This window comes from Diadema setosum, chromosome 3 (assembly GCF_964275005.1).
Source record: "Diadema setosum chromosome 3, eeDiaSeto1, whole genome shotgun sequence".
Taxonomy (NCBI): Eukaryota; Metazoa; Echinodermata; class Echinoidea; order Diadematoida; family Diadematidae; genus Diadema; species Diadema setosum.
This window is the reverse complement of record NC_092687.1, coordinates 7,469,410-7,483,524: the sequence shown is the minus strand read 5'-3', so window position 1 is coordinate 7,483,524 and position 14,115 is coordinate 7,469,410. Positions and strand designations below refer to the sequence as shown.

Sequence of the window (14,115 nt, the reverse complement as noted above, 5' to 3'; positions counted from 1 at the left end):
AATATCTGATTATAATCCAAGATGGTCATTTTTCCAAGATTACAGCGGAACTTGTTGAGTATGTTGGAGCCAGGGATCCAATTCCAAGTTTTGTGTTGGTGTCACAGGAGCTGGAAGCGAAAACTTTATATTCTAGCGAAAGCTTCATAAAAGTGGTGTAAAGCTCATTTTATTGTTCAATGATTCTGATGAAATAGCAGAGTATAACCAACTGTACACAGGACATGCAGGCTCCTTGCGACGTTGATGGGTAAAACTCACTCACAAATGTCATGACATGGGACTTTTCATGTTGAATGACTGATTTGGCCAGGAAGAGTGAAGATGACGAGGCATGGCCCCTGTAAAATACAGCAGTACCTGATTAACCCCATTTAGGACGAGTCTGGAGTATACTCGAGCAGGTGTCTATGAGAAATGCGTATTGTAGCAAAATCAAACCGTCTTCGAAGGGTATAACACTGACATTCCTGTAAAATTGGCTGATTTGATGATTGCATCACTATGCAAGATCACCATTTTGAAATAGATTCTGCAGTCGATTCCATGTAAAATTGATGTCTCTCAGTGCTGCTGCACAAAACTGAACACCAACAATCCATATAGCTATGGATGAATTCCAAGTTCTGGCAGAGCTGAAGTAGCTTGCATGTACAAGTGTGAAGTGTCCTCTGTGCAATGCCGAATCAGGGAGGGGGAGATTATTTCTTGGCAAATGCAATCTTCAGCGTGTTGGACGGTGTGATCTTGAAGCCCTGCAGTGCGTCTTTCGCCGTGCCAGACTGCTGCTCATTGCCGAACTCGACGAAGGCGATGTCGTGTCTACCAGGAACAAGTCGGACCTCCTTGTAGCCGTTGAACCTGCGAAGTAACAACAATAAAAAATAATGGGTCTACTCTAGCCAAGCATTTGATTGCGGCCACTGTTACATATTCACAAAGCAACAGAAAACTAAAACACACTTCATAAAAGGCCTCAAAATTCATCTTGCCTCATTTGCTTGAGCAGTATCTCCAAATCTCATGTTCAGAATTAAATCTCATGGTAATAACCCATTTTTTTCAGAAATGAAAAACCCACCCCAAGTTACTCAATGCATTCCCTCTGTGTACAGAGAATAATGGTTAAAGACATTTTTTTTTTTTTTTTTTGGGGGGGGGGATGAATAAATTTACTGGAAATCTAAAGTACTGCCCCTCCCTCCCTCCTAACAGAAGGAAGCTTCTATTGATCATTCCGAGGAAAGGTCTAAATTACCTACAGTGTACCTCTACAGTAGACCAGCTTATGAAAGGAATTGTATTTCCAGGTTTTCAAAAGAGACACACAAACTTTATAGAAAGTGATGACACTTACTGTTTGAAGAGAACCTCCAGCATGAGCTCATTGGTTTCCTCCGGTAGGTTGGTTAAGAACAGAATGTTATTAGGCTCATCCGGCACGACGACTGCGGAATTGAAAAGAAAAATCGGTAGAATGTTAGGATACTCGATTAAAGAAAACCCACATGTAAGCAAATGGCAACTCCTCATTGTTTTTCCCTATGGGAGCCTTGAGATAGGATTAGTGACTGTGACTGCTCAAAGACAGTGTAGAATGAGACTAACAATTACCCACTACGTAAAAATGTGTGTGTGTGTGTGTGTGTGTGTGTGTGTGTGTGTGTGGTGGGGGGGGGGGGGTGAAATTAAGTCAATGGGCCAAAGGGTTGGGGGAGGGGGTCTCCGGGGAGGAGGGTTAGGAGTATGTGCAGCAGAAATCATCATCTTGACTTTGCTAAATCATCCATGTTCGAAATATGGTTGCCAAAATCCCCTCCCTCATCAAAACCAGGGAGGTGCCAAAGTACAATCAGGGAAACACATACAGTAACTGTGTGTACTGTGTGTACTGTATACTGTGTGTGTACTGTAGACATATAGACTGTGTGTACTGTATACTGTGTGTACTGTAGACACATACTGGGTGTACTGTATACTGTGTGTACGGTATACAAAATATATTGAGTGACTCTAATTTATTTGTTTGCTTCTTTTGTTTTTTTGTTCGTTTTTGGTGCGAAACAGGACTTCCTGAATATTGTGCTACTGATTATAAACCCGTTGAGGACGGTTTGATTTTTCTATAACACACATTTCTCATAGATGCTTGCCTGAGTATACTCGAGACTCTTCCTCAACGGGTTAAATTTCTGATCTTGGAGGAGAACAAAAAGCTGAGAAATGTGAGCATGCACATCACATTCATATCTGGATCAGAGTAAATAATTTTAGTGTGTAATTCATACTAAATACCTGACCCGGGAAACTCACAGAAATAAAAACCTGCAAAATATGTAGTGGACATAGTATCTCACTTGGTGGTTATTCACATTCTAAGGAAGCCCCGTGCAAAATCAAGCAGAGTTATTAGGTAAGTTATTCCTTTTAACCCCTTCGCGACCACATTCTACTGCGCAGACCCATCCGCCAGGACCACTATAAATTTGTGCAGCAGCGTGCTCAATGCAAACTGCTTTTCAAGTCGAGAATACATCTTCTCAGAAGCCAGGAATGAGAAATCTTCCTGTATAAAAGATGTTCTCTGGTAATCATATTTTCACGCTATCAGCTGTATTTTACTCTGGAGATGATAAAAAAATAAATATTTAGTCTAGAAAATCAGAATTGATACTAGCTAATCGTACGATGCTGCAGCTCTTCCATAGACTCACACATAATTACATTACACTCGCGAACCACAGCAAGTCGGGGCTTGCGATGAATTGGAGTGGAAGGGGAGCTTTGTAGACCGAATGAGAAATCTTCTTGAATAAATGATGTTCTCTGATAATCATGTTTTCACGCTATCAGCTTTATTTTACTCTGGAGATGATAGAAAAATGAATATTCAGTCTAGAAAATCAGAATTGATACAACCTAACCTTACGATACTGCAATGCTCCCATAGACTTGCACGTAATTTCCCTGCACTACGCTGAATATTTCACGAAGTTTTTAGTTTCACGAATTTAGCGAGTCGGGTGCTAACACGTAAAAATATTGGATGAACGTGCACGGATACCTTCTGCGTTCTGCGTGTGCTGTACTTCACAATCGCGAATTTAACCACTCGCGAAATTGTCGTGAAGTCAGACTCACTAAATACACTATGCTACACTCGTGAAGCAGTGATGCATTGGAGAGCTTTATTGAAGTTTTCTCAAGAATTTTCAATGGTACCCCCTATCGTATTTGGTATCTACATAAAGTGGATGCAGTGAACTCGCGAATGGCGAACTTTCACCGTGTGAGGGCAGCATACAGAGCTTTTATTCACAATCAAAGACAGGCGAATATTTCGGCGAGTTAATTTGCTGCCAGGCTGGGAATGCGGCGCAGAGCCCGGCAAGTTACTTAACTCACCGTTGGTCGCAAAAGGGTTAACTGGCTAAGCTCTTTTATCAGCCTTCAGGAATCCATATAAACTTCACCCAGCTGTAGATTAGCAAGCCTACACAGGTGTACCAATGTGCCTCAGTCCAACAGGAAGGCCATAGCTACACAACAATTGATGTCCTTTACTAATAACTGGCAAACAAAGCACACGCAATATGAGTTAATGGGGTGGAATTTTGGGCATGATGGGGTAAGGTTAACATCAGAGGGGGAACATGAAGCCTCTGACAACTCACCAGGTGGGGCTGGAGGGGGCTGTACTGGAGGCATCATACCCATGTCCATGAGCGATGGAGGTTGGTTGACGGGCGGGGCTCCAGGCATTGGGATCTGTGACGGGGGCGGGATGGCCACCGCTGGCTCCTGGTTCCTCCCCTGCTTGTTCTTCTTACCACGCTCTGATGAAAGGGAAACAAGCAAACAGGGAAAGACAACTTGAATACATTAAGACACAGCAGAATGAAACCTGAGATTGGATATTAAATTATCACAGACTATAAAGTACACAATATCTCGTAATGGAAGCAAGCCAATAATGGGGTGACAAAAACACATATCTACATTCTGGTGATACCACTTGTTTGGATTAATCGGCAGATAACCAGTCAAGTAAATTTTTGTTCTTATCCTGGCCGTCTTACCCTAAAAATGAAGCCACCACGGCATGTCAAAGGAACAGTGACCCCAATTTGGTAATAGTGCTTTGGCAGTCACATCTTAAAGTTTGCTTGCCCTCCTGAATATATGGCACGGTTTAGATACGAGGTTCTGTCACCCCAACAGTGAATTGGAATCCAAGTCACACACATATTCTATTCCTGGGGCATACATCCGTAGCCACCATCAATGCAAAATAGTAACACTTGAAAAACAAGATACTATTGCAACTATACATTGCAACTGCATAGTACTTCATTCATTGACAATCACTAAAGTTCTATTTTGAAGCAAAGGTTCAGTGGTGATCTAAACAATCCAATCCCATATGAATATCAAACTGTATACTACACAGATGTCATTTTCATGGACTTGTAAAAATTCTCTACTTGTAAAAAAGTTTTTATAATAGACAATGCAAATTATGCTCTAATATTGAATGCTATGTCAGCCTAGGTCAGATATCGGACATGCTCTGGTATAAAAAGCAGAAAGCCTAATGACACACACAGAGTTTAATGTGCTGCATAGTCGAAATACACTGCAAAATTATAAAGTTAATATCATTGCCTCAATAAGCCACATGCTTCATCACGCCTAGTGTAAGGACAGTTACAAGTACTTCATGGCGAGTGTTAACACCATTATGGTTGCTTGAAAACCAGTGTCAAGACAGTCATAGCTGCAATGTGAACATGCACACAAACAAGCAAAAAGGTCACTTGCGAAAGATGAACAAATCTGGCTTTAGTTTTAATATAACATGACTGTCCATACCTGGTAGATCGGGCTTCCTTTTTTCTACTCTCTTCTCCCGCGGTACATACGTTCCCTGCATCTTGGCAATTGCGTCAGACTTTGTCTTGGCAAACTGGATTCTCTGTGGATCAGGGTCAAAGGGTTAAAGGGATAATACAGTATTGGTGGAGATGAAAATTGGGCGTTTAACTTTTGGCGAGATACCAAGAAAACACTTATGACATAGTACAGAGCATACCATTTTAAGAGGAACTCAAAGTTTATTTGATGAAAATCGGGTTTGGAATGACTGAAACATCCAAAAACAAAGTAAAACAAAGCGATGGATAATAAAGTGTGGGTCTTTATAGACTCGCTCTTTTTTGGATATCTCAGCCATTTGAAAACCAATTTTCATCAAATAAACATTGAATTCCTCATAGAATTACATGCTCTTTCATGTTTCATAAATGGTCTCTCTTTATTTCAAAAAAAAGAAAAATGTTAGAAACCCGAAATTACGTCTCAACCAAAACTGTACAATCCCTTTTAATAAACACACAAAGTCAGTCCTGGTTGACACTGTACTTTGACTGAAAATGTGACGATCCATCAGACCCTGCTGATCACTTCACAAGGCAAACAACTTGCTTGCTTGGAGTTTGCTGCTGTACCAGTTTCGGGCTTCCTCGCTTGAATTCAAGAAGGTGATACAAATGAAACCATGGTTTAAACCATGGACAAAAGCCATGCAGTGCCAAGTGTCGCACGGAATATTTCATTTCGAAATCAGTCATTTCGTCGACAAAATGATTATTTTGTAACAAAATGACAACATTTGGTAACTAAATAAACATTTCGTTCACTAAATGATAATTTCGTTAACGAAACAGGCATTTTGTTGACGAAATGACCAATTTCGTAACAAAATATTCCATGCGGCACTTGGCGCTCCATGGTTTTTGTCCATGATTTAAACGATGATCTCATTTGTACCACCTTCCTGAATTTGGGCCACTGTGTCCCAATGACATGGTTAACAAAGCAGGCAAAAGACTTGACAGTAATGACTCAAACTCAATATACTGATTACTTAATTGCAACCATCTTCATCACGGCCTCCACTTCAATCACACATCTATTGAAAGTGATGGTATAGTTTTTGTGGAGCTGAGGATTGAGATTTTAACTTATTGCATGATACCATGGCACCACTTGTGTATGATACAGTACAGATTATACCATTCTAAGAGGAGTTAAAGTTTATTTGATGAAAACTAGTTTTGGAAAGGCAGAGAGATCCAAAAACAATGTAAAACAAAGCGATCGTAATAAAAGGTGGGTCCTACCTTTTATGAGGTTCACTCTATTTTTATTTGGGATATTTCAGCCATTTCAAAACCAAGTTTCATCAAATGTTGAATTCCTCTTGGAATTACATCCTCTTTCACATTTCATTATAGTTAAAGAGGTTTCATCTTATCCATTCATGGATTTGAAATTTGTGCGCATGTGATGTATGCGCATGCGCTGGCCGTCAATTCAGTGTAGCTCTCCCAAGGTCCTCTCGACCGAGTCACATTCAGTCATCAATTCGAACAGAAAGGGACTATTGGTGGAACCAAACGTGGCCCGAAGCCTGTTTGCAATACTTCAACTTAACTGGTAAGTCTTCAAATTGAAGAAATTTTTGGATTTTAAGTTGATATTTACCCGCGATACTAGTCTGTCATGATCCTGAATGCTACAATGCGCAGCCCCATTTAGCTATGCGTATGGGGCTGCTGGTCGCAGTTATCATGTAATAATGGTTTCGTACAATACATGTCTCGCGGTACCGCGTCGAGTCAAACTAACGGCTCTGGTACGATGATTACTAAGACATGAGAGCACTTTGGGGTGAGTAAGTCTCACAGTGTTAGTTTATGAAAGGTACTTTAACCTGAAACACAAACTAAGACAAGGAAATTCAGGGAAACTTTTGAGGTACTAAAACTTTATATTATCTTCAATCTGATAATTCCTTCATTGTTGTTACTCGGGTGGTATACTTCCTGTTTTTTGTCCCATTTATCGCACAGCCAGCACGGTTTGGTAAAGATTAGGCACTTGAATAGACATTACTTCACAGCCTCTTTTCTCAGTTCACACGTTTCCCGAGTTTGTGCTTTCTTTCCAATATTTAGATAGGATAGAAGAGTCCATTTGATTCGAGTTATACATCATTTTAAAGCTTAAAGTCTGCTCTTTTAGAATATGGTCTTAACTAGAAATTCATGTCTGGCGACTTGGTTTGTTTTGTGGTGCACAGTCACAAATAATACTAGACCTAACTGCAACCAGCCCGAACACGAAGCATTGTTTATTTGGAGGGCCGGGGGTTAACAAAGACCAGATGTTGTTTTTAAGCTAATTATTTTAGGCGAAATGGAAGAAAAGGAAACCACAAATGCTCAAGTTCAACCATTTCTGCCGTACCATTGGCTTGTCGTAGAAGGGGAATCCTTGCATTGAGCGCAGGGCGTTGGTGGCGCTGGTGATGTCGCGGAAGATGACAAACGCCTGGCCCCGCATCTTCAGCGTCTTCAGTGCCACAATGTCCATGATCTGTCCGAACTGGGAGAATATGGCGTAGAGGGATTTCTTGAGTTCTGCAAAGGACAAGATGGGAAATGATACAGCTGAACCTTGTCAAAACAAAGATACAAAGATGTCACAAACAGATACCCGACATGAAGAGATAGTTTTGAAGGTCACATTCCTTTTATACTCTTGTGGTTTTTTATCTCTGATGTAATGAGAACATTTCATTGGTCCCTGGCAGATCTGTACGTATACCAACGTTGCACTGTATCTGCATTTCAAACCATCTTTACAAAATATAAAATTCAAAAACAAAATAATCACAAGCCATCGTGTCATGACCTGCACATCATGGAATCTGAATAATTTGTCCCCTTTCCACAAATCTTTGACGAGACCAGCAATGCAAGATAACATTTTGATACCCACGAACATTCTAATATTGACAGACAAGTTATCACAGAACAGAAAAAAAAAAAAAATCATACAAATAAAAAAGAATAGAATATAAAATTGGAATATATATGTGACCAATGTATGATTGTACTTCACGAAGGAAATTGGAAATCTGTATCACAAGGCCTCTCAGTGCTGCCAGCCAGTTTTCGATACAATGTACAAGTGTAAATACGTAAAAATTTTCAAAGCAAACAATGTTACCTTAAAAGGAGAAGAATGTGTCACTTTATATAGATATATTGCACAATTGATAATATTTTTGCTCACCATCCTTCTTTATCTTCTCATTGAGATTGTTGATATAGATTGTGTGATTAGGAGCTGCCATTGCTGCTCTCTGAACTCAGAAAGTTGCTGGAGCACTAGTTACACAAACTGAAAGAAAGAAGGGAACAAAAATCACAGTGAAGCAACGGGTAAAGTAAATTAAAATAATCTCTACAAAATGTATCTTCCACGATACAATCCAATACACAAGTGTGTATTGCCTTGTTAATTTCAATGAAATCTTTTTCAGAGATGCCACGTTCAAAATTTTTTGGAGATCTTCATAACTCAGCGTCTCAGAGTGAGCGCATGTGCGCAAGATAGCGAGCAATCCAACTGAGCAAGGGGGGAGGGGGGTCCAGTTTGCCGCAGCCCACACAAAGATGTCCCCTGATTTCTTCAAACATTAATTTTTGCAAATTAGTTTTCAGCTTGTTAAAAGAGTTCATTTGGATTCATTTTCTTGATCCTTCACGGTTTTATAGTTTTTCAAGATTGCATGAATTTCTTCAATTTCCAATCATTTTGACACATAAAAAATAGCGCTCCTACATGACCGTGCATCACATAACAAACAAAAAGTCGCACCCCTTGATTTTAGGACTTTACGTGAGGACTCAAAAAAGGTGACATGGGTCAAGTAAGTCAATATTGAGTTTTTCATATTTTTTGAAAGAACTACATGTACATGTACCCTTCTTCTACATTACTCTTAAGTTTGGGATCATAAAATGAATGGGAAAGTGTATTTTCACCAGTTTTCCTACAACTCTTTTTTTGTAGAGTAGTGAGATCAGGTATGTTTTAGAGGCCCCTTTTCATTTCTTGATAGCCCTTTGCACACTCTTCACTTTCAAGTCTGATAACTTTTGAAGGGATAAGGCTACTGCTTTGAAAGTTGGCATTAAACATGGTCAGAATGTATTAATAGAGCATGCTTAATTTCAACATTTCACCGGCGTGGGTAAAAAAAAAAAAAAAAGTTTTCCTTTTACTTTGTAGATGGGCCTTATGCTGTGGCTATGGCATACAACTTACAAGCATGTATACCCTCTATGGCAGACGGGTGCCGCAAACTCAGTTCAGGAAACCCACTCACAAGGGGGGCCCCTCCTTATAAGTAACCCGTCCCCCTTATAAGTAACCCCGTCCCCCTTATAAAGTAACCCCCGGGGCACCCCTTCTTATAAGGAGTCTCCACGCTTTTTTGCAATGCAATGCGAAAATGAAAGGACTGCGGCAATTCGCTTGTTTATGTCCATAAAGCTTCACAAGTTTCCTAGTTACTCACGAAATTTGAGCAAAATCGGTTCGAGGCATCATATCTAAAATCATGGATTTAAATGCGATGTCAAATGACCCATGCGAATGCTGAAATGCGAGCGATTACTGGCGTGAGTGTCGCCAGGCGCGGCGGCGCGGCAATGCTTGAGTGCAGACGTGGCGACTGAGTACGGAGACTTTCGTTCATTCAGGTAGGCCTACACCTGAACTTTCGTTCATTCAGGTACACCTGAATGAACGAAAGGAGGAGATCCGTGAAGCCAGTAGACGCAGTCTCCGCGGAACATTTCCTCGACGACCGGCCAGGTACAGACCGACCTTTGGGCACTACAGTGTTACAGTTTACAATGTAAATTTTAGACTCCACTTCAAAACGATGCATGTATGAATTAAATTTCCCCAAGTAAGTGGTTTAAAGATTGTATTCTATTATCATCCGACAAATACTACCTCCCGGGAAAAAGGGAAGACAGAAAGAAAAACAAACAAACAAACAAACAAACAAGAAATCAACATCAAAATCAACATCTAACGTTAGGCCTACTCTTTGCTCCAACTAGCTTTCACAAATTTGAACAGATGGGACTACGTACTGAAAAAGCCGCAGCCAGTATGAACGATCTTATCACAACGTGTAGATATGCCATGATGACAAACATGGCTCCATCGTTTTCGTACAGAGGGAATAAAATTGTCAAGCTAAACATTTTCTTTATGTATAGTTGCTATTCAATGTAGTGGATGCTTTTTCTAAATGGTAGATTTATAGAGATTCTCTCAGTTACTCACCACCAGTACAATAGGGTCACGAACGACGCCGATTGCCGATTGCACATAAATGCATGCATGTGATGTGTGTACGTACCAAAGAGATTATTGTTACGTACGCACGTGTCACGCAATAATATAGGGAGCTTTAGATTTTAGACGCGCGGACGTTCAAAGAGAAAAAAACATCATGGGGTCCGTTTCAAGAAAGTCTTAAGAGAGACTTTCTCTCTCCTAAGTCACACTTAGGAGAGACTTTGCTAAAAACCGTTTCATGAAAAAGCTATCCCATAAAGCTATCACATAAACTCATGAACAAAGCTAGCACATAAAGTCTCTCCTAACTTGGCAAAGCCATGACATAAATCTAGGAGTGGTCAGGAGCACTCCTAAGTTTATGTGATAGCTTTTTGAGAGTCATTGTATCAAACTTTTTTTCTCATTTTTGGAGTAATTGACCCCAAATTGGGCATGTGTGACCACTGTCAAAGGTAGATGTGCAAGACATCTTTTTCGTAATATCGCGTAATGCTTTGCCATGGCAACATGTTTTCATAAAAATCATACAAATTATTGTGGATTAAACTACTACCCTCAGTTTTAAAGTAATGCAGTTGAAATTCAGCATAGAATCAGATCAATGTAATGTGTAGTTGTGCAAGACGCTTTTTTTCCGTGTGTGGGTGTGAAGAAATCTGTTGCCATGGCAACAACTTTTTTCTATACCAATCATACAAAGAAATATGTGGATTGACCTAACTTCCTTAGTTTTTTAGGATTTGACCTAAATTTTGGCACATGTGACCGCTATAGTATGTAAATGTGCAAAACTAATCTTTTGTTGATGTTGAACAATGCGTTGCCATGGTAACAACATTTTTTTCACTTAAAAGCATCTAAAAATATTGTGAATTATAAATTCGTCAGTCTTTGAGCATATGGCTTGAAATTTGGCACATGTGACCGGTATAGTACGTAGATGTGCAAACTTCATTTTTCGTCATTGTTGAACAATGCGTTGCCATGGTAACAACAGACTTTGAATAAAAAGCATACAAAACTATTGTGGATTCAGCCATCTCCCTCAGCTTTTGAGCATTTGGCTTGAAATTTGGCACATGTGACCACTATGATATGCAGTTGTGCAAACTTCAATCTTTCATAGATATGGAACATTGTGTTGCCATGGTAACAGCATTTTCAATGAATATAATACAAAAAATTTGTGGATTCAGTTTACTCCTTCAGTATTTGAGCATTTTACTTGAAATTTGGCACATGGGACTGCTAAAGTACATTGACTGATGTGCGATTTTTTCTTTGATCGCTGTCAATGTGTTGCCATGGTAACAGAGTATTTTGAATGAAAATCATATAAAAATACTGTGGATTCAGCTAACTTCCTCAGCTTTGGAGCATTTGACTTGATATTTGACACATGTGACAGTCATAACATGTATTTGTGCAAACTTTTCTTTCAAATTTTCTTTCGTTAATATTGAACAGTGTGTTGCCATGGTAACATAATTTTTTCATGAAAATCATAGGACTTACCAGTTTATTCATCCAACTCCCTCAGTTTTTGAGCACTTGATTTGCGATACGTAATCATGACACATATGACGAACATAATTTTTAAATAAACAATACACAACTTTATTCAATGTTGAACAATGCGTTCCCATGGTAACAACTTAAAAAAAAATAAAACCATATAAAGTTAGTGCTGGTTGAACGAACTCCCTCAGTTGGAGGTGGGGGTAAAAATCACAATGAGTGATAGTTCTAGTTTCTGCAGGTATTCATGGTTTCATACCTGGATTTGATTTTACTCATCAATTGCCACAATTGAAACACATTTCATTTAAAGACGCAGAATGACAAGCGCCGATAATGATTTGATTATTTAATTCATTCACTATACTATCAATTTCATACTCATTAATATTAGTTCTACACAATTTAACTACATGTCATGTGACAGATTATGTAACTGCAGAAACTATTGAAACAGTTGTTGCTGTCAAATTTTCATATTCTGGTTGCCTGATTCATTGGAAAATCTGATCTTGAAAACATGTATTTCATTATTAGATATCGTCATAATCACAGCACAATTATCATAACCACAATGATGATACTGGTAAGAGTCTTTGTGAAATTATTATCACTCACAGTATTTTCTGGTATTACACTCTACTTCATTTCTACATTATAAGTTATTCTTAATTATATCTTTCTGATCAAATCATAATTGCCCGCATAGATATAATTTTCTAACTTGGTTACATAAAGTTTGCCGTCACATGCCTGGAAACATTAACAAAAATAATGCACTGCAACGTTCACTGATATATTTTTGTTTGGATCACTTATACCTCAATACATCTTTCATAATCATTTGAAATATTTTCATGGTTTATTAATCAAATTGTCAAAGCAGCTGAACTTCAAGCAAATCTATCATTGCAAATATTTTGTAAGCATACAATGATATGTGTTGCAATCCACTCTTTTTGCACTCTGAGGTTCCCTACATCAGAATACTAATTATGATAATAGTACTAATAATAATGACCTTGTCTAATACACAGTAGCTCTTATTCATCAAAGTAATCAGAAATCAGACTGTTATGTGCTGACAGAGATTTGCATTTGTCCATTTTAAAATGGTTTCCTCCACTTTACTATTAATCTTCTTTCCGGTTTTTGTTTTGTTTTGTTTTGTTTTTTTTTTTTTGTGTGTGCTTCGATTCACCCGTTTGCTTTTCACTGACTTTTTTGCATGCTTAGCTGTTCTGTTTTGTTTTGCAATGCATTTGCTTCTCTTTTCTTCTAAGGGGAATTTGTCTCATTTCTGGTTTTGGTTAATGCCTGGCAAAGCACTTATGCCATCACGTATGGACTCATCTATGACAAAACTCTGAGTGAAGTTCAGCAGTCAAACTGCAATAGTCTGATTGTAGCTTCATATCTAACACTGCAATTGTGACTCTGCATCACAACCCCCCCCCCCAAAAAAAAAAAAGTCACACAAAGTCACCAAACATGGATTTCTGGTTAAAGGGATGGTGTAGTTATGGTTGAGACCTGGTTTCAGATTTGTGTGTGTGTGTGTGTGTGTGTGATATAATGAGAAACCTCTACTGAAATATGAAAGGGCACGTAATTCCAAGAAGAATTCAATGTTTACTTGATGAAAATTGGTTTTGAAATGGCTGAAATATGCAAAATAAAGCGATTCCTAATAAAAGGTGGAACCAACCTTTCATTAGAATCGCTTTTACTTTGTTTTACTTTGTTTTTGGATGTCTCAGCCATTTCAAAACCGATTTTCATCAAATGAACTTTTATTTCCTCTGAGAATGGTATGCTCTGTAGCACTTTATTAGTGGTTTCTTAGTATCTTGCAAAAAGTTAAAAGCTCAATCCTCTTTCTAAGATTTAAAATGATGTACAACTCAATTCAGATGGACTCTCCTAACCTATTTATATATTAGAAAAGCACAACCTCTGCAAAATTATAATCCTTTCCATGTTAGTTCCGACTTCCACTTGTTTTGCTGGTTGTGAAACATTGATGTGTATACTACGTAAAAGATTACAGCCGAAATAATTAATGAAATCATCGTGATATTCATATTATTTCACACTGTATTTTACAAATTAATAATTTTATTCTTTCAGAAGAATGCTCCCTTATAATGAGGAAGAGATAGTCGTAAAAAGGATCACGAATTCAACCATGTCGTGTACCTTTCAACGACACGTGTACAATATGCGAAGAGATTTTGGGGAGAAAAATACAAAATGCATTTTCAACCCCTGCTGGTGCAAACATCATGGAATACAGCCTAAATAATTAATGTAATCATCGCGATCCCGCTGGGCGCACACAGCTTAAAATAAGTTGAATAATGC

At 38.7% G+C, this 14,115-nt stretch overlaps 1 protein-coding gene across 1 annotated transcript; it reads right to left on the bottom strand.

Annotated features, from left to right (window-relative positions):
• Positions 1–669: 669 nt before the first annotated feature.
• LOC140246991 (U1 small nuclear ribonucleoprotein A-like) lies at positions 670–10,225 on the bottom strand. Its single transcript, XM_072326295.1, has 7 exons — positions 10,216–10,225; positions 8,143–8,250; positions 7,312–7,484; positions 4,873–4,975; positions 3,675–3,836; positions 1,358–1,448; positions 670–861 (listed from the first exon to the last, which is right to left on the bottom strand). Exons 2-7 carry the CDS (start codon positions 8,201–8,203, stop codon positions 702–704), a joined length of 750 nt encoding a protein of 249 aa, XP_072182396.1. The 5' UTR covers positions 8,204–8,250; positions 10,216–10,225; the 3' UTR covers positions 670–701.
• Positions 10,226–14,115: the final 3,890 nt, after the last annotated feature.

Bases quoted from the DNA above. Each gene is read 5' to 3' on its own strand.
- LOC140246991 (XM_072326295.1), bottom strand. From the start codon at position 8,203: ATGGCAGCTCCTAATCACACAATCTATATCAACAATCTCAATGAGAAG. The intron at 4,976-7,311 runs GTACGGCAGAAA...CCTGATCCACAG, and splicing joins CCTTCTACGACAAGCCAATG to AGAATCCAGTTTGCCAAGAC. The intron at 3,837-4,872 runs GTATGGACAGTC...CCCTTTCATCAG, and splicing joins AAGGAAGCCCGATCTACCAG to AGCGTGGTAAGAAGAACAAG.